This window comes from Culex quinquefasciatus, chromosome 3, assembly GCF_015732765.1.
Source record: "Culex quinquefasciatus strain JHB chromosome 3, VPISU_Cqui_1.0_pri_paternal, whole genome shotgun sequence".
NCBI lineage: Eukaryota > Metazoa > Arthropoda > Insecta > Diptera > Culicidae > Culex > Culex quinquefasciatus.
The window spans coordinates 171,302,331-171,322,879 of NC_051863.1; the positions used below are offsets into that span (position 1 = coordinate 171,302,331).

Below are 20,549 nucleotides of genomic sequence, written 5' to 3' on the forward strand. Positions count from 1 at the left end.
TTAAAAAATAAAGTGATAAAAATATCATTAATTTATTTATTTCTATAAATTATAAGAAAACATAAAAAGAAGGTGTTTACTGGCTTGGTTATAAAATTCAGTTTGATACGACTTAATCATGGCTTTTCGGATAAAATAAAGAACCATCACTCAACGATTTCAATCTTTCGAAAATATATTTGCTCTTTTGATATGGTCTTCAAGATACGCACATTTAATCGTATACTCCGAGTGCTCACGCTCTCTCTCTCTCTCTGGGTGGAGCTGGTGACTAGTTTTAAGTAGCTTTCGATTTTCGCTCGATTTGGCATCGGGGACTGTTTTTTTTTGGCAACTTTTTTAACACACTTATCTGATCATTATATTGGTTTGTCTCAGTTACATCGAAAATCGAACTGGTTCAGTTTAACATTACAAGATTTCGTGTTTTGTAACAAATGCAAACAAAGGATATATCGTTAAAACTTAACCTCGTTCCGTTATTACCTCTATCGATCACGTTTTTTCCTCAAACTTTGTTGCTTTCTCTTTGTACCTCCTTTCCGTTTCTTGCTCATACAATCTTCACTTTGAATTTTGATTTCCGTTTCGGTTTATTTGTCGTTGAAATCTATTTTACTAAGCTCGATTTACATGTTTGCGGTTCGCTTTTTGTTTTTCATTCGACAGAAATTTGGCAAACGTTGGGAAAACTGGAAAATGGAATCCACTTACAGGCTAATATCTACAAATTGTCCATTCACAACTAGTTAGTGCTACAACACCGCGCGGAAGGAGACGCTTTCCGACTTTCTCTCTATTTACCTTGAAACCCTCACCAATTGTAGTTGAACGGTTGGAACGTTCCCATTTTGTGTGGGGACTTTTCCGAATTTAGGCACTTTTCTTCTGCAAGTTTCCCGCGACGCAGGCGAAAAGCTTCCGCTTCCAGCTTCCGGGGAAAAAGCTGAGTTCGCGGGGGAAGCTTTTCGTCAGGACGGGGGAAAACTTTAACCCTCACACGCTTACCAGTCTCGATTGCTCGAAAATTTTCTCCTATCCATCGGTCGACAATGTTTAAGCTTTTCTTTTGGTGGGTGTGTGTGTGTGTGTGTGATTGCGAGCGTGCGTGGGTGGGGTGGGTTTGTGTCTTGGGTGCAGTTTGTGGTGAACAAGTGGGGAGAGTTTATGAAACGTTGTGTTTAACAAGCTAGAATGTGCACATCAAGTGTTGTGAGTTATGTTTTTTTTTGAATTTTAGTACGCTTTACCACAGTTTTGTGAGACGCAAAAGGCGCACTCGAATTAAATTTTAATGGTTTTGAAATACTTTATCTGAAATTTTTAATGACAAATGCTAGATGAATTGTGATTTTCACGTTCTCTTTGGTGTTGTTTTGGTGATTATGTTTCATCTTAAATTGAATACTAATAGAGAAGTTCAGAATAACATAGGTATTGTTATGGTAATACAAGACATAATCAAAATCTCTGCATTTTCATTTTCATGCAAATATCTACCAAAAGCCAACAGAAATTCATAAATAATAACAACGCATTCACTTGACGGTCTTCGGAATTACACGTACGATTAATTTTATCAATAAATTTTGAAGTTTGAAAAATGAGGGTGGTATTTCGATGTGCATTAGGTTGACAAGAAAAATGGAAAATTTTGGAAAATCTCTAGAGATACCCCCTGGCTTGATCCTTTTGGCAATAGTAAGTAACTTTGCCAATTTTGAGCCAAATCGGCTAAGATTAAGAGGGAAAATATACACAGAAAAAAAAATCATGGTAATATTACATCTGGGAAGGAATACATCTTTTATGTCAGAAAACCTCTGGAAATGTGTAATTTTACCACTTTTCTGGTGTAATGCCACTTTTTCAGTCTAAATTGAGGTAAAATTACATCATAAAAGAGGTAATTTTCAACCTCCCAAAATTAAAGCTTCCAAATTTACATTATTTTTTACTGAGTATGGGGTAAAACATCGCTTCATAATTTTGCCAGCAGGTGGCGCAGGTCTCGCCCAATTCAAATTCCTACGACTTTGTCGAAGAGTGCAAGAAGATCTGAGTTGATCTTGACGAGTTATTAGCAATGCGATGAAAAGAATTTGGCTTATATACATGAAAGTATATAAGGTTTATATTATTTTGAAATGTTGTTCCGCTTCCGATGGAATGACCCAAATAGGAAGTATATAAAAAATACATTTTACTTTAAAAAAAAACATCAAAAATCAGGATCAACTCGGATCGTTTTGCACTCTTGGGCAAAGTTTTAGGGAAATGAATTTCCTACAAGAATCTTACACTTGGACAATTTTGAGCGAGACCTGCACCACCTGGCAGAAAAATACTGAAATGATGTTTTTCTGCATACATTTTTGAGATTTCCCCCTTATAAACTTTAACGATAAAAAGCGACCTCTTAACTATAACCAATTTGGCTCAAAATTGGCACAGATACTTAATAAAGGAATCGAGTCAGAGGGTATCCCTGATATCGTTTTTTTTATTGTCACCCTGATTTGCAGCAAATTTTGCTCATCATGCTAGAACACTAACATCTGAGCAGTTCTCTACGAAATCGGTCTATTTAAATTATTTTTTTGTATTTTTTAATCCGGCTGAAACTTTTTTGGTGCCTTCGGTATGCCCCAAGAAGCCATTTTGCATCATTAGTTTGTTCATATAATTTTCCATACAAATTTGACAGCTGGCCATTCAAAAATGATAAATAAAAATTCAAAAATCTGTATCTTTTGAAGGAATTTTTTGATTGATTTGGTGTCTTCGGCAAAGTTGTAGGTATGGATACGGACTACACTGGAAAAAAATGATACACCGTAAAAATTTTTTGTCACTAAAACTTGATTTGCAAAAAAACACTATTTTAATTTTTTTTCATTTTCTGATATGTTTTGGGGAACATAAAATGCCAACTTTTCAAAAATTTCCAGAATTGGCAAAAAATCTCCGACCGAGTTATAAACTTTTTAATCAATAGTGATTAAAAAAAAAAAAAAAATGGTCGCAAAATTTTTTCAACTTTATTTTTCTATGCGAAATCTAATTTGCAATCAAAAAGTACTTAAATAAAATTTTGATAAAGTGCACAATTTTCAAGTTATAGCAATTTTTAGGTATTTTTTTTAAATGTCTTATGTTTTTCATCTTTTTTAAAATTAGTGCCCATGTTTGCCCACTTTTGAAAACAAATATTTTGAAAAGCTGAAAAAAATCTCTACATTTTTCTGTGAACTTTGTTGATATGACCCTTAGCTGCTGAGATATTGCCTTGCAAAGGTTTTTAAACAGGAAATTTGATGTTTTCTAAGTCTCACCCAAAACAACCCACCATTTTCTAAAGTCGATATCTCAGCAACTAAATTCCACGAATAGTTCATATTTTAACATTGAAATTCGGACCATTAGTTGCTGAGATATCGACATTAGAAAATGGTGGGTTGTTTGGGTGAGACTTGGAAAACATTAATTTTCTTGTTTTTATAATTTTTGCATGGCAATATCTTAGCAACTGAGGGTCGTATAACATATGTTCAAAAAAGCAAAATATAGAGAATTTTCTCAGCTTTTCAAAAATATTTTTTTCAAAGGTGGGCAAAAATGTGCACTAATTTGAAGAAAAAAAAATGAATAACTGAGACATTTTTCAAAAAAGTTATTTAAAAATGGCTATAACTTGAAAACGGTGCACTTTTTAAAAATTTCACTGAAGTAATTTTTGATTGCAAATTCGATTTTGCATCGAAAAATGAAGATAAAAAAATTTGTGCGACTAGTATTTCGGTTTTTAGAATAATCAGTATTGATCATAACTTGGATTCATAAGTTATATGGACAAACTAATTATGTAAAATGGCGTCTTTGGGCATACCGAAGGCACCAAAAAAGCTTCAGATGGATTAGAAAATACAAAAAAAAAAAAATCGAATGACTGAAATTTCAGAGAATTGCTCACCTGGCATCGAACAGGTAACATAATTCACGACATTAAGTAGAAATGGTGTATTATATAAAAAGATTTTTTACGGTATGTAAATCATTACTTGGAACATAAACCTTAGTTTCGTTGTATGATTTTTGAATTATTGTTTGAAATTAAATATGGTTCAAATGAAAATCATGATAAAAATGGACAATTTTCTTTAACCGATAGAACTAATGCAAGTTTTGTTGGAATTCTCATCATTTCAGTTCTTTTGTCTTTCCTAAACAGAATGAAAGATGGAACGACGTGGGAATTGTCGGGGACGATAGGACGTAGGGGGTCATTATCCGAACAGTTCGTTAAACATTTTAAATCTATTATACATATACGTTATAAACCTCTTGAAACGCTCGAGTCGTCAACATTCTTAATGTAAAAATGGATCCTTTAGTGTAATTGGAGAAAACATTTACACATACATTCGTTTGTTTTGATTTTTCCATCATTGCGCAGTAAACAACTAGTCAGTATCCTAAAATATTATCACGAGAAGGCACTTTTTCACGAAAAATTCTCTCCCCTCCCCCTTCGGGACTTACAGGTCGTAAGTCTCTTCGTCCCCGGACATCCAGCAGGTGGTCTGTATGGACTGCCGGGCTGGGCATCTGCCCTAGTGGTTGTTTGGCTGGGTTTCAGTCAGATCGATCGAGCAGGACAGGGAGGTGTCGTCGGCCGCTGAAATGGAAGATTGAGCCCGTTGAAGACCTCCTTTACGGTTCGAGGCGAGGTTTTGGCTGTAGTTGGGTTGGGCGACGGATGAGGATACGGCGGGGATGGGGTCTGCGTCCTTACCTGGAGCGCGTCCAAGCTGGACACGTTCGCTGGGACCCGCCTCGGAGTCGTTCCGGGAGGCGTTCCGAGTATAGCGGGACGTTTGGTACTGCGAGTGGTTCATCTCCTGTTCTTTGCCGAACATTTTGCGCAGTTCCTGGCGGAAACGGGGATGATTCATTGCGTAAAAATACGGGTCGATGCAGGATGCCGTCTTGGCGAGGATCGCCGGAATCATCGATCCCAGCGGAGTTAACAGATGTTCGTATCCGAACACTCCGAGCATGGCCACCACGGCGTACGGAGTCCACGCGATGAACCACAGCCCAATGATGCCGATGACCACTCCGGCCAGTTTGACCTCTTGTTTGTTCTTGTTCTTGCTCGACTGGATGCTGCCGGCTCCGATGACAACCCGCAGAATCGCCACGTAGCAGTAGCTGATGGTTATGAACGGGATCACCCAAGCGAATACGAAGTACATGAACATAAACACCCGGGCGTCCCAGCCTCGATCCAGATAGTCGAAGCTGCACGCCGTCAGGAATCCCTCCGGAGTGTACCGACTAAGGCCGATCTCGAGCGCGGGCATCAACGAAAAGACCAGTGCGTAGATCCACGTGAACACGATCATGAGCATGACCTTCAGCCGGGTCGTCGATCGGTTCGGGTTCAGCGGGTAGACCACCACGTTGTATCGATCGACCGAGATCATCGTGAGAGTCATGATTGCCACGGTTCCACCGATCGCCCCGAGCAACGAGTAAATCGTGCAGACTGCGAAAGAAACGTATTGATCAATTTTCATGTTCTAACCTTGTATCCTAAAAAATACTCACGGGTATTCCCAAACGCTGGTCCAAGGTGGTAGCTGTTGTACACGAATATGGGTGCTTCCAGCATAATCAGGAAGTCCGCTACTGCCAGATTGATGACCAAGTAGTTGGCGGGTGTCCGCAGAGACTTGAACCTGAAACGGGCAATGGAAAAATTCATCATACCAGGAACTCAGTAATATCAGCCCCCCAAAAGTAATCCCTCCAAATCCGTACACAAACGAGCAGAAAAGTACGTCTAACGAAAGCAGCCTGATTGAAACTGGAAATTGCATTCACCGGCTCGATGCCGGCTGTCAGTCGGAAGCCCTGCTCAATTTCGATCATAACCCAAGTCAGGATGCACCCAATAAAGCTGACTGCATAATAGATGCACGCCGGGTAAGTTTTATTTATTCCGGTTCCGTTGTTATCCTGTCCCGCCTCTCCATCCAGCTATCGTCCAAAGCCACTCGAAGGGCACCGTTGAAAACCTCTCGGAATTGCATTTCCCCGGTCTCAAGTTCATTGCAATTCAATGCCGGAATTCTACCGTCAATGTCCCGTAAGGTTGATTTTTTACCGTGTGTGTGTGTATGAATACACTGTGTAATCAGATCGAGTCCTGGAAAATGCAATCTTCACTGCAGCAGCTTTGGTTACACAGTTCAACAAAAAATCAAATATTTCTTGTCTCTGAGACGAGAATATGTGTTCCTAGTAGAATTTTTCCTGCTGAATCCGAATCCGGGTCCAGAATTGCTCCAAATGGTCCCAATTTTGAGATACACCCGTTTGAAATGTTAGTTTAGGCCAAAATTAGCTACTTTGTCGACTATTTTACAAAAGAACTATTGAATAAACAACTAAACCAATACGTGTATCTTAAAGTTCATGTTTTCCCCTTTCTGAAACACCCCTGGTTTTTAAAATTTGATTGTTTTTACGCATATTTATAGCCATTTTAAAAATAAAATTTGACTTGCATGCAAGTTGGAAAAACTTGAATGAGTACCAACTGAAAATATAATTTTAAAATGGTTATAAATATGCGTAGAAACAATCAAATTTTAAATACCAGGGATGTTTCAGAAAGGGGAAAACGTGAACTTTAAGATACATGTATTGGTTTAGTTGTTTATTCAATAGTTCTTTTGTAAAATAGTCAACAAAGTAGCTAATTTTGGCCTAAACTAACATTTCAAACGGGTGTATCTCAAAATTGGGACCAATTGGAGCAATTCTGGACCCGGATTCGGATTCAGCAGGCAAAATTCTACTAGGAACACATATACTCGTCTCAGAGACAAAATCTTGTTGGACTGTGTTACAGTTCAGTTTGGAGAAGCTACAAATCGATGTTGACATTGAATTTTCCGTTACACTTTGGAGGGTGCGGAGGGGGGTGTGCACTTCATTCCAGGAGATTAAAAACTAACCCGAGTTGGGGAAGGAGGGATGATTAGCAATCTCGCTTCCAATTTGGGGTTGACCTCTCGTTTTGTTGGTCGACGTTGTTGGCAGATTGGGATTATGAATAATTAAGATAATTTGCTTCGTCAGAGTTTTTCCTGAAATCTTTTTTCAGTTTGGAATTTGGGTGGGTGGCACGGGCTAATCTCATCATTAAATTAACGCTTCAAAAAGATTTCGAAATTGATCGAATTTGAGCAATTCTCTACCAAAACCGGAAATGGATTTTATTTGTATTTTTTTATTTGGCTCAAACTTTGCAGGCCAAGGGTGCATGATACTGATGATACTCGTCGGTTGAGAACACCCAGGCGAGGAACATCCCGGGAGGAGCCCAACTACATCCGTAGTGCTGTTTGGACAAAACAGCATGGCTCTGGTTCCTTGCAAGTGTCCTATTTTCTTACCTCCACGTTGGCTTGGTTTAGTCATCATGATGACAAGGTGTAACCTAGCTGGTGGCCTGTGGAAACGACTCGTAAACCTTTGACCAGCGAGGGTCAGAGTAGAGGCGGCTAAAAGAAAGGGGCGCGTCAATGTGGGATAGGGAAGTAATTTGTGATTGTAGACGGTATTGTTTTGATTCGCAGTATGTTGAGTCAACTGCTGTGGATGTACCTGAAACATCGCACAACGGGGTTTCTCTTCTCTTCATTCTCAGCTACCACCTATCTTCTGTTTATTTTGTTTCACTGATTTGCTAACGCGGCTTCTGTTTACTATCCTCCATTTGATTTCGATTTTACTTATTTGATTCTCTTATTTTTCAACGCTTTTTCACTCTATTCTACCAATTGATGCTGCTGTAACAAACTATCTTCTTTCCCTTAATTTGGCAGCGATGTCAATTTTGTGCCTTTCTTTATTTATCTATTTGAATAATTTCTCATCTTCCCTGTAAGTTGCCCTCAATAAATCTAAGCTTGTTTGTTACCTCTATTTATTAACTATTGTTGATTTCTTTATCTACTTCATAAATTATTATCTTTCTTTTATTATTGATTCGTTACATAGTATATTTCCTTCACTGTCCATTGTTTTGAAACTTCACCTTGCAAGTGAGATTCGAGCCCTTACTCAATTTATGGAATGATTAAAGGATTAACACAAATATTACTATTATACTTTTGAAAAACTTTTTTAAAATGCTTAGGACCAAAATATTGTAACAAAACACCGCGACAGAAGAAATAGCAACATATTAACACGACTCAACAATAGGGAAGATTTCAGGAGAAAACAATACACAGTAAATAACAATTAGTTTTTGAATTCAAACTAAAAATATAACAGTTTTTGCTTTAATGAAAGTTGTTAGGCACACTTTAATTGGTTAGGCGCTTATACTTACATCAAACCCTACGTAATGTACCACCCCCGGCCGAGTTAAAATGCGTAACCGGAAAAGAAGGTGTGCATGCCTGGCACGAACACTCAAAGCGTGTTCTAGCGTGCTGCTCGTACTGACTCAGAGCAAGGGTGAGATGTAGGTGTAAGGGCAGTGCGTGTTCGTCGGGAACCTAGTGCATAAGATCGGTCAAGGCCCGTTCTTACACTGAAAATTGCGAATTGCGAATATTTTTTTATTTGGCTCAAACTTTGTGGGGGTCTTTCCTATGACCAAAGAAGCTATTTCGTGTCATTAGTTCACCCATACAATTCTCCATACAATTTTGGCTGCTTTCCATACAAAAATGGTACGTAAATATTCATGCAGCTGTAAATTTTGAGTGATTTTTCCGATTTCGTAGAAAATTGCAAATTTTCAAAATAATCAAACGCAAACGTCTGGTGTTGAGTGAAGTTTGTCTGCGGCATTTTTTTGATTCAATAACTCTGACATACAAATGACATACAAAAAGTAATATAAATTATGGTTGGCTTTTTCTAAATTATCACTCAAAAAACAGAGTCTATATAAAAATCTTGGAAATTGCATATAAATTTATTTTTAATTTTAGGAAAAAGATAATCGATGCAATCGCTGCTGTTATCAGTTGTCCGCTTTATTCCCCAAAAAGTCATCTTTAATTTTAACTTGACCAGCATCTCAACCTAATGGTGCCACTTTAACCTGCTATGAAAACAACCCGAAAGGCCAACCCCGTCAACTGGAAGAGAAACTACAATCGGTTCGCTCTTTACGCAACAGTTTCTTCAGGTGTTACCAATAATTATAATTGTTTTTTTTTCTCTTCTGCTTTCCTGGCGACTAAACATTCCGGTGGTAAAGGTGTTAGCTAGAGCGTCCTATTTCCCGGGGTTAGCAAATTTCCAGGGAAATCCCGGAAATTCCAAGGAAATTTTAAATTTATTAAGTGCGAGAGTCAATTAATACACAACAACCAAGGAAGTTGTTGTCTTCTTATACCAAAATTGTCAAACTTACGGACCCAATCCTGCAAAAATGTGATTGTAAAAATAGTCAAACTTTGTTGTAAATTATTTGGTAACCTTTACTTTAGGGGATGAATCAAAAATTATATCGATAGTTCCCGTAGTTTTCAAGATACTAAAATGTCTGTACCAAAAATCTTGGTGCAAAAGCTTTGGTTGATGTGCACCGTTAATCGCTTGTTAAAAAAAATAAAGAAAATATAAAAAATATCAATATGTAGACTATCTTTCAATTCGTACAAAATATCAAAAAATAATCATTAGTACTTTTTGTTACGTATTATTTTCCTATTCACAGTGTTTGTACAGCGAGTAAAGTGAATCCATGTTGCTAAACCATACAATCGCTTTTAAATTTTGAGAGAATATTATAAAGAATAATATTGCGACAATGAGTTGAAATGAAACAAAAAAAAATGAAGGAAGCATGGTTTTGTTGGCAAATTTTTATCTCAGCTCATTAGCTCACGAATAAAACGATAGGCATTGAATTTACATTAAAAATCTAAAAATCACTAGAAATATAATTTTTAGGAATTCACAATTCAAAGTTTTTAAATATTTGGAGTGAGATTTGGAAATATGTTTGCATTTTTGGACACATTTTCATATAATACGAAGATGTTTATTAATATTTGTTTAATGATACTGTTAAAATAAACGTCGTCGGTTAACCCAATTTTCATATCAAAAAAGAAGTTGGGTGATTCATATTTAAACTTCTTACGCCCTTGGTAGCTCAAGTGGTATATAAATTCTTAACTTTATACTGTTATTCCTCTAACAGTTTTAAACAAATTATCCAAATTCTTCTTGCACATAATGAGGCGATAAATGATATTTTCTCATTTATACAATTTGGCCATGGAAAACATAATCATAAAAAATATGTTGAGCTTGGCGGCAAAGGGTACCGTAAACCGGGGTGACTTTGATAGGATTTCAATTTGTTTTTAGAATATTTTCCAACAGGTAAGGTTTTTCTCAAGATTCTTATTTTTAAAACGTGTACTGAGGTGTAGGCCACACAAAGTCCATGCACTATTTTGGAAATAAAGTTTTTTCAATAGTGTTTAGAAAAATAGTTACGATAAAAATTCTTAGTTTTAATTCCGGGGTGACTTTGATAGTCAAAGTTTTTCTTGTTAAAATCATATATAAGATGTTCAAACTTTATTCGTACGTTATATGTATCATTACTAATGTAGCTAATATAGTTTGTAAGAAAAAAAAAATCAATGTTTATGTTAGTTAACTAAGTTTCTAAGCTTTTTAACAAAATACATATAAATTTCAGGTAAAATTGTTAAAAAGTCGGATTTTGCCTGAAATTTGTTAAAATTTGTTTTGTTTAAAAAATTATCGATTTATATTGCATTTATACTGGATTCGAAGCACGAATCACAAGTTTTCACATTTTACATGAAATTTGATCAACTGAATTTGTCTATAAATTTGAAGATTTTTTTAAATTGTGTTTCTAAAACACATATTATTTATTATTTACAAACTTATTTAACCTTCTCCTAGTGGAAAATTGTCCAAAGAATCCGAAAATTCATTCCGTTTTCCGATTTAAAATCATGATCATTGAGAAAATCATGACACTTTGAGAAGTTTAAAATAATGACTTTTATCAACATTTTCTTAACTATAGTTAACTAACTTTATAAACCTTTCAAAAATTTATGAAAAGTTCTTCTTGAGGTACTTTGAACACTTCTCTACCGCAGTCAGTATGTTTCTGAACCATTCCTTACGTATTTTAATGGTACTCTTAATTTTGCGGAAAAATCGCAAACCTATCAAAGTCACCCCAGCTATCAAAGTCACCCCGTTTTACGGTACCTAATTTACAAATGATATGACAACAATTTTCATTTAAAAATTAACCAGAATTATAATGGTATATTGTCATTCTTAATTATCGTATTTTTTGTTGCCTAACAATTAAACAAGATCAGAGTTGCGAAAGCTTCAGATATTAATATTACCTTAAATAAACCTTGATTTGAAAATTTCAGACGACCTGATAAGTTCAATAACAAAAGTAAATTGAATTGAATAAAATAAAATTGAGTCTTTCCATTATTATTTTTTTGTAAATTAAAAAAAATGTGCCAAGAAGTTAGAAAAACATATACTTCTGCTTTAATGAAAGGGGAAATATTTTTTCCCGGGAAATTTCAGGAATTCCCGGGACGGGAAATTAGACGCTCTAGGTGTTACACCTTGCTCGAAGTAAACGGAGAGCATTCGAAACATAAGTTTCAAAGTTTTGAGCTGAAACCTTTTTAACTCGTTTGCTTGCCACAGCAAAGCACTCATTCTTAAGTAATGGCTTTTGTTCGATCATTTTTGTGTCCTCAAAGAAGGGGGAAAAGCAATTTGACTTGAATTATAAATCCAGCAAACACTGTGTTTTTTTATTCCAAGGTAGGCAACATTTACGGTTATGATTTCAAGTAATGAAAGTCATTTTCAGGAATAAATTCTAGCGTTTTTATTGACAGACAGTTAAACAAACATACAAAGAACATGTTTTGATGATTTTTTTTTTCAAAAATTACTAACAGAAAGGAAAATAATAAATTGTTACATGGCTTTCCAACTTACACACAAAAGATTTAATTGATATTCAGCTTGATAATCGATGCATTGTTTGTTTAAATCTTGTTGATATACCCTTTTATTAGGAACAATAGAATATTAACATTGTTTTGATGCTTAAAAATTATTATAAAGGCAAACATTGTTTCATAGTTTTCTGAATTTCCCGTGATAATTCACAATCCAGTGCTCCGAGAAATCCCGTGATTTCAAGCTAAAAAATGTCAATCAGTCACTTTATGCAATATATTCTACAATCTAACTAATCCGCAAATTATGGAAAAGGGCGACTTTGGGACTTAATCAGCCACAGGAAAAGTCTATGCTGTTGTGCGGATCGTACGGTTGCCGAGCAACTAATTAACTTTTGGCATAATTAACCAGTTCCAGCAGATGCCAAAGGGTTCTATGTTTGCAGTTTCATATTTTTTGATGTGACCTTCTTTGCCGGTCTAGTATACTAAAACATCTTTAACAATAGACTTCAGAGAAGGTAGGTCAGTTCCGTATACTGCTCGAAATATGTGTTTTCAGATGAACTCTAGAATAATATTTCCGGTAAATTGATTTTTTAGTGGTTAAATGCAGTCAAACGTGATTTTAAAATTCAAGAAAACAAATGGAAACTATGACAAATACAAAAAAAAAAAAAAAGAAATCACTCAAATTTATTTTACCATTTCGTAGTTTGAGTGCAATCTTGTGGCATGTCTGCTGTAAAAAGTGAAAACGTATCACAAGATAGCACGCAAACGATGAATTATTCATTCAATTATTGATGTTTCGACGATGGGAGAGAGCTTTCAAACAGTTATAAAACGATAACAATGATTGAATAAATGCTGTTTGTCAAGCAAAACAAAACAAGATAGTGCTAATTTATTCTCTGGCACGAGCAGTTTACATCAAAGGAAAAAAATAATTTACATAGTCCCAGTAGTGAAAACAACCCCAGAAAAGAAAACTTGTTTCCTGTCCACCAGGAGCAAGAAAAAGGCAAACAAACATCTCAAGCTTTAATTTGTCAGGGGTGAAGAAAAACTGTGGTTACGTAATATTTTTACTTTTCGTGCAACAAAATCTGCCCTATTAAGCAACAAAAAAAAAAAGCTTTAATAATACTTTGCAGCTGGTGCCTTTTCTTCGGCCCGTAATTTTTTTGAGCAAACTGACATGAATTGTTGTGAAAGATGCTTCTTTTCTCTTCATAAGCATCTCTCTTTTTTTAATGGCAAAGCCGCTTGCGTTCAAAAACATAACGCAAGTCGTAAGCCAATTTATAAATTCTTCCACTTTAAATTGTCTTTAAGATGTTTACCACGTAATGGCAAACTGGATGATTACCCGTTAAAGTTAGGGGATCCAACCAGCAGGAGCAATTTTCAGACTAATTGACTCGATGGTTGCTGTGGGATTTTCCCGGCTGTGGCTTTTTTGTGGATCCTTTTCGGTTTTTGCGCTGCAGATCCAATTATGAGGCGCTATTCAATTAATTTAGACAAGCTTTAGTCTTTTCATCTAATTATCATTCCTTGAAGGTACCCTGCTCAGTCAAGATTTCGAGTGTTGATTGTTTTGTTAAGATTACAGAGACTGTACTGAGATATTGGGGATTACAGTGGTTTAACTGTTTAAAGATTTTTTTTTCCATTATAAAATCAGTAGTAAATATTTCATCAGGATATGGGAATCTATTATGAGAGCAATTCTCTACCAAAACCGGAAATGGATTTTATTTGTATTTTTTGATTTGGCTCAAACTTTGTGGGGGCCTTCCCTGTGACCAAATAAGCTATTTTGTGTCATTGGTTCACCCATACAAGTCTCCATACAATTTTGGCTGCTGTCCATACAAAAATGGTATGTAAATATTCAAACAGCTGTAACTTTTGAGTGAATTTTCTGATCAATTTGGTGTCTTCGGCAAAGTTGTAGGTATTGTTGAGGACAATTGAGAAAAAAATAGGTACACGGAAAAAAATTTTGCAGATTTTTTTATCAACTTTTTTTCACTAAAACTCAATTTCCCAAAATACATATTTATAAGGGCCAAACAATGAATATTACGCTCATTTAAAATGTCAGTCTTGATTTATTTTTTTTCAAAATATTTTTTTCGAAAAGATCGGAAAATTTCACGAATGTTTCATATTTTAACATTGAAAATCGGACCATTAGTTGCTGAGATATCGTCATTAGAAAATGGTGGGTTGTTTTGGTGAGACTTATAAAACTTCAATTTTCGTGTTTCTTTTTCTTAAAGCGGCTGTATCTCAGCAACCCGAGGTCCAATCTTCAATGTCTCTTAGACAATTTTATAGCAAATTTTCTGAACTTTTCAAAAAAAAATATTTTTAGAGATGGTCGCTCATGGTCACTATTTTTAAAAATCAAAAAACTGTAAATATTTTGCTAAAGTCAAACTTTCGTTGGCTGTATCTTGAAAACGAAGCCCTTTATCAAAAAAATTGTAGAGTAGTTTTCGATTGCAAATTCAATTTTGCATTAAAAAATAACTTCAAATTTGTTTTTGCTTGAAATTTGGATTTTTTTTTCCAAAAATCACTATTTTTCAAAAATTCATAACTTGGCGGCAGATTTTTTGACCATGTTTCTAGATAGCTCAAAAGTTGCGGATTTTAGTCCCCTAAAACATATCAAAAAATCTCGAAAATCAAAAAATACGTATTTTGGGAAATTGAGTTTTAGTGAAAAAAAAGTTGATAAAAAAATCTGCAATCAACAATACCTACAACTTTGCCGAAGACACCAAATTGATCAGAAAATTCACTCAAAAGTTACAGCTGTTTGAATATTTACATACCATTTTTGTATGGACAGCAGCCAAAATTGTATGGAGACTTGTATGGGTAAACCAATGACACAAAATAGCTTATTTGGTCATAGGGAAGGCCCCCACAAAGTTTGAGTCAAATAAAAAAATACAAAAAATAAAAATGGTCGAAATCGGCCGATTTCGTAGAGAGTTGCTCAAAAGTGTTATTTTTAGGCCAGGTCTCATGTATTTTGTTGATTTTATAGGCAATTGTTCAACCATAATAATAATTTTGATAATATAAGTGAGTTTTATATTTTTCTGAACCTGGATCTCAGTAAGTTATATACAAATTTTGTCGTGATCCATCCAATTTTTCCTTCTTAATTTTATTCAGTATATGTTATCGAAACAGTATCAATATCATGAGCATGAGCATGAGCATGAGAGATCACCCATGGTTGCCCCTCCGTTGCTGAACAGAACCGTAATATCCTTTCAGCACTACTGATTATATGCTTCGACGATCTAGTGGTGTTTCCCTTATCAACAGCATGTATGAATGCGCTGAAAAGATAAAACACCATGATTGCCAAAACAAGATCAGTTGCGAATAGGTAACAGTCATTGGCCACCAACGGCGCCCGCCATGTCAGTTTGTAGATCTCGATTTTAAGGGACGGGAATGTTAGTTAGCGCAGGTTGCTACTAGGGCAGCTGATTTACTCTGTGCTTACACCCCACGAGCGCCAGAAACCTGAAAACTTGTTAGTAGGATAGGGTGTTTGGTCAGGATTCATCATAGAAGATGATGATGCGTCCCAAAATTATAGTGTTTGCTGAAAGGTATTATCTTTTATTCTCAAGGCAAGCAGTCGGATGTTGCGGATGAGACATTTCCCGTTTATCGGCTGTTAACTTTTAATTGAAATGGTTTAATCTTAGACAGCCGGCTGTGGAAAGATAGAACCAAAATTATTTGTAATTAAATGATGAAGAATTTAACAGTGTACTTTTTGATTGAGCTGTTTTTATGAGTTTTACATGATTGATATTTAGTGGAGTACTGATTAACGAAGCGAACGACGAGTTACGATGTTTATCGAGCTGAAATTGTATGATAAGGTTTTGTTATTGTTGCACACCGACGACGAACGCGAAAAAAAAAACCTTGCGATCCGACGGAAGGGCATCGCAAATCAAACTCTGTTATCGAAACAGTATCAATATCTGTTAATAACTACTGGATCACCCAGAACATGTTTTACTTACACATACGCCGATGCCTCAAAATTAGTAAAATTAGTTAGAATGGTAGCTTTAACTGGCTGGTTCTTGGCTTGGTCCTTTCACTACCAATCGAGACGATTCATTTTTCCAGCAATTCATACGAATGTGTCTTGAACATTGGAGAGCTCAAAAGTTGTTTTCAATCTCAGAAGTTAGAGGGATTAATCAAATCGAGTTCTTCCAAGTTTTGAGTTCAGTAAAAAAAATGTACAAACCACTAGAAATAGAAATCGTCTGGACTGGTTGAGTAATGACCGAGAACTAATGAGTAGTAAATACTTTTTCGTCTGATTTGGAACCCTGAGTTTTGCAGAACAGTTTTTCTTAATTTAGTCTATCTATCATATTATTTTTGCTCAATATTTGTGCGGTTCCGAACAAGGTTCCAAACAAATCTGACAGTAATCTAAATATTGGAAAATCTGTAGCATGAGAAACGAGTTTCTGATCAATGATAGTGTCTTTGGCAAGATTGTAACATTCTAAAATAAACTACACAAAAGTCGTTTTTGGACATGGATAAAAAGGAAATTTTTGAGCTATGAATAAGAGCAAAAAATATTTCACATTGAGGATATTTGAAGTTCAACATGATTTTTAGGGAACACGATCAAAACAAAAAATTGCCCAAAAAGTGTGTTTTATAAATGGTTTAGAAATTTGTTCCCCCGCCCGTGTGGATCAATCGGACCGCGCACTGGACTCACAATCCAGAGGTTGCTGGTTTTGGGCACGCAAATCTTATTTTAATAATATAAGAGGAAAACATATCTTTTGGATCTCTGAGTTAATTTTTTATATTAAGCTTTTCCAGGTTCCAAGTAATTTTCCATATTATCTGATGCATTTAATAAGTTCTTTGCTCAAGAATGTTTTTTTTTTTTGAAAATGTTACAAAGTACTAAAATATTTTTTAATATAATGACTTCCATTATTGATTCTATTTCGATTAGCATTTATGATAGGGCAAGGGCACAGTCATCAGGGGTGACATTGGTTCTGGGAGGTAGGATTGGGTCATTCAAAAATGCTGAAATTTCTATGAACCAATCTCACCCCAGACCAAATGTCACCCCTGATGACGGTATATCAAACATGTGGGTAAATTGGGTTCTAAAGCCCTATGTAAATTTGTGTGTTCAACGGTGAAAACACGACTATAAACCATTTCTGATCACTTTTTTTAATTGGGTTCTTAAATGAAACTTAGATTGCTGATATCATTGTTTACAGCGATAAAGCTTATTTTTCTGAGTACAATGACCCTTTGTACGACCACAAAGAGTTTAAAATGGATTTTTAAATCAATTTTGAAAAATTAACTTCGCGGTTTCTGCATGAAAATGAAAAAAAAGTGATCAGAAATGGTTTTGCCTTCCTCACCTTGGTGAGGAAAGGCTATAAAATCACTCGAAAAATGAACTTATTAATTTGACCTCGTAGACCCGTCATAGCCATTTGTAAAAAAAGTTTTATTTTTCCTGTTATGGACCCTCATTTCCTATAGTGGACTCTCATTTCGGATTGTGGACCCGGGTTCACTATAGGCAAACTGTAATTTTTATACCAAATTTAACCGATATTTAATGTTTTGATGCATGGTGTAGGTCTAATGATAGATATAATGAATAAAAGATGGATTTTGCACACTTTTCATCATAAACAAATATGTTTTGTTAGCAAAATTGGCTTTAAACAACAAAAAAAAACCTAACTGACATTTTAACAAATTTATTTCCGAAAAATATCAGAGAAAACGTTTCAAAAATCACTGTAAACATAAAAATAATAAAAAAAGCATTTTTTTCATATTAATTACATCAATGGTTGACCAAAACTAAACAATAGATTTGTTAACAGTTGGTGATAAAACCACGCATGTTTATTTAAAAAAATGTTTTGTTCTTGAATTATTATTATTTAAATATCATTTCAAACTGTAATTATGATGCTTCAGTTAAGTACAGTTGACTATAGTTTTGATTAATTATAATTTTTTTACGGCTTCAGCATTTTTGGTACTTTTAACATGAAACAGCTATATTTATATTCATAATAGAAAAAAATATGCGTTTAGGTTGATAACAATAAGCATTTATTGTATGCTTAAGAGAAACTTTTGTTTAAATACACGTTTTCTTCATTTTGAAGGTTTAATTAACAGGGGTCCACTTTTGGAAATGTTTATATTTTCGTTGTCCTATATTGGACCCCCCTAATTTTTGCTTGAAAATGAGCAATTGTTTGCTTTATTTTAGTAAAGTTTCTTAAAATTACATTATTTCGAATTGCTGAAGTTAAATAATCAGTCAAAAAATGTTGTTGTTGTGAAAATGCTTATGGCCATGGCTGATTTCAGATGTCGAACTCAAAACACTTATTTTGGTAAAAAGGACAATTCAATATCAGTCAAAATTGATTTAAATGATACTGAACATGCCAAATAAATGATTTGTAGGCAACAACACGCTTGAAATTGTGATTTTATTGAATTTTTCATCAAAAACCCTTCAGAGGGTTCACTATAGGAAAGGGGTCCACTAATGGATATCGTACCCTAGAACATTTCTGTGAAAAATGAATAATGAGTCATGGATAATGGAAATATTTTGTGTCTATTTTGGATAGATCTTCCCTCTAAATGTGTGGAAGGCACCAACCACCTTAGATAGAATCAAGTAACGTTTTTGGATAAAGGATTGGTGATATTCAATTCAGAAATTAATTAATAATTTTTTTTGGTATTCACTCGGGTTGAATTTATTTGTCCTGATTTTTACGATTTTTTTGGTTCCAGCGGAGCGGGTTGGCTCAACACTGGCTTTTTGTGGGTTGTTTTTTGCTTTGACAATTTTTTTTCTCGACTCGCCGAAACGCGCCGAACGTTGCTTATATCCTAGGGGTTCCCTCCGTTCCCAGTCCCGTGAACTGCACCCACGTTGCTTTCTTCTCACTCCTGGTCACTTCCGGTTCAGCCAGCACTGCGTCCATCGCTCAACACAGGTTTCCGGAAACGCTAATGTAGCACACTTCCTAGCGGCGAACAATAGTAACATGATCTCCATTGGGAAATCATGTTACTATTGTTCTATGCTAGGAAGGGTGCTACATCCGGTTCGCGGTAGCCGTGGAGCTTGGGGCAGACCGAGCTCTTTAACTGGACGTCTTCCAGGGAGGTCATGGTGCCGCCAACCGGACCAGGCCCGGAGAGAGGGTTGTCCTTCGCACGAGGAGCCAGGCTCGACTCGCTCGAAGAACGGTTCTGGTGTGTTGAATCCCTTGCGGGATCGAGTTGATTCCTTAGAAAAGGAAGTTGGTTTGAGAATAAAATTCTCGTTGGTTTTTGCTTGTATCGCCCGGAAGCGAAACGAAGCGGGGGGTTCCGCGAGCCACCGGGGCGGGGCTCAGGCAGAGTGTTGAACTTGTTTGATACTTCATCGAGGAACGGCACTCGAATCTACTACGTCGCAGGAATGGCCACCTTGAGGGCGGGACGCACTTCCGGGTTCTGCGTTGTCGTCACAGCAGCATGCTCATCGGGTTGATGACTTCAGTAATTTTCGTCGACAAATTCCGGTTCCACGTTGGCTGCGCACGTTCGCGGATCCCAGCAGGTCTTGCTCGAAAGGTTCACAGTTTCCGCTTCTCGTAGATGTCGGTGCAGGCGTTGCACTCGGACGTCATCCCAGCAGGCGGTGTGGTGGCCCAAGCCTACTACGCCGCCGTGGACAATGACGAATTATTGGAGGTTGGCGATGACGGGTCCACCGGAGTGCTCCAGTCCAAGACGGCTGCGAATGGGTTGAACTCACTGTGCTACATCCTGAACGAGACTGAAGTTCCGAATGAACCTCTCGTGGTTTTTATACTAGTTCTATGACGTCATTTTGCAAAGCGACTAGCAGTCGCCAGTTCATTGATTAGTATGCGACGAATGGGATAGTGTGCGTGAGCTTTGGTCGTGCCGGCCGGCACACATGCTCGAACTCACATGTTCAGTAGTGGTGCGATGAAAAATACAGGAATTTTCATGCCGGGGGGAATTTGTGTTATCTGATTAACCCACTAATTGAACGCAATTTCATAACATTCCCCGGCTGTCAAATAGAATCAACATTTCGTGTTTTTTCTTGCCACCAACAAAAAAAATACCTCTGACTGATGTGTGAAATTATCCTAATGGATTTCTGTGCTATTATTCGAAGCAACAATTGCGCACATATGCGGTGTCTCGGGATAAAAAAGTATTTTTTTCTGGCCAAAAAAGAAAATGGAAAAATGAATAAACGATTTCTTCCCCCGTACACCTGACCTTGTACCCAGCAGCCTTAAATATTGATGGCCGTTTGCGTAACACCTTATTTTCGGTAACGAACTCCCCAAAATAAGTTTTCCCTCGAATCAGCGACGTCAG

General features: G+C 36.2%; 1 protein-coding gene across 3 annotated transcripts in view; it reads right to left on the reverse strand.

The window, feature by feature from the left end:
* Nucleotides 1-3,693: 3,693 nt before the first annotated feature.
* Nucleotides 3,694-20,549, reverse strand: part of LOC6044069 (opsin, ultraviolet-sensitive) — a 219,143-nt gene continuing 202,287 nt past the window's right edge. For 2 of the 3 annotated variants that reach the window (XM_038260125.1, XM_038260124.1), the window contains exons 5-6: nt 5,614-5,744; nt 3,694-5,551 (exon numbers count right to left, since the gene is read on the reverse strand). In XM_038260125.1, coding sequence (XP_038116053.1) covers nt 4,614-5,551; nt 5,614-5,744 — 1,069 coding nt within the window. In that variant the 3' untranslated portion in view covers nt 3,694-4,613. The remainder of the gene's footprint in view (nt 5,552-5,613; nt 5,745-20,549) is intronic. The other variant, XM_038260127.1, reaches the window with a different exon arrangement.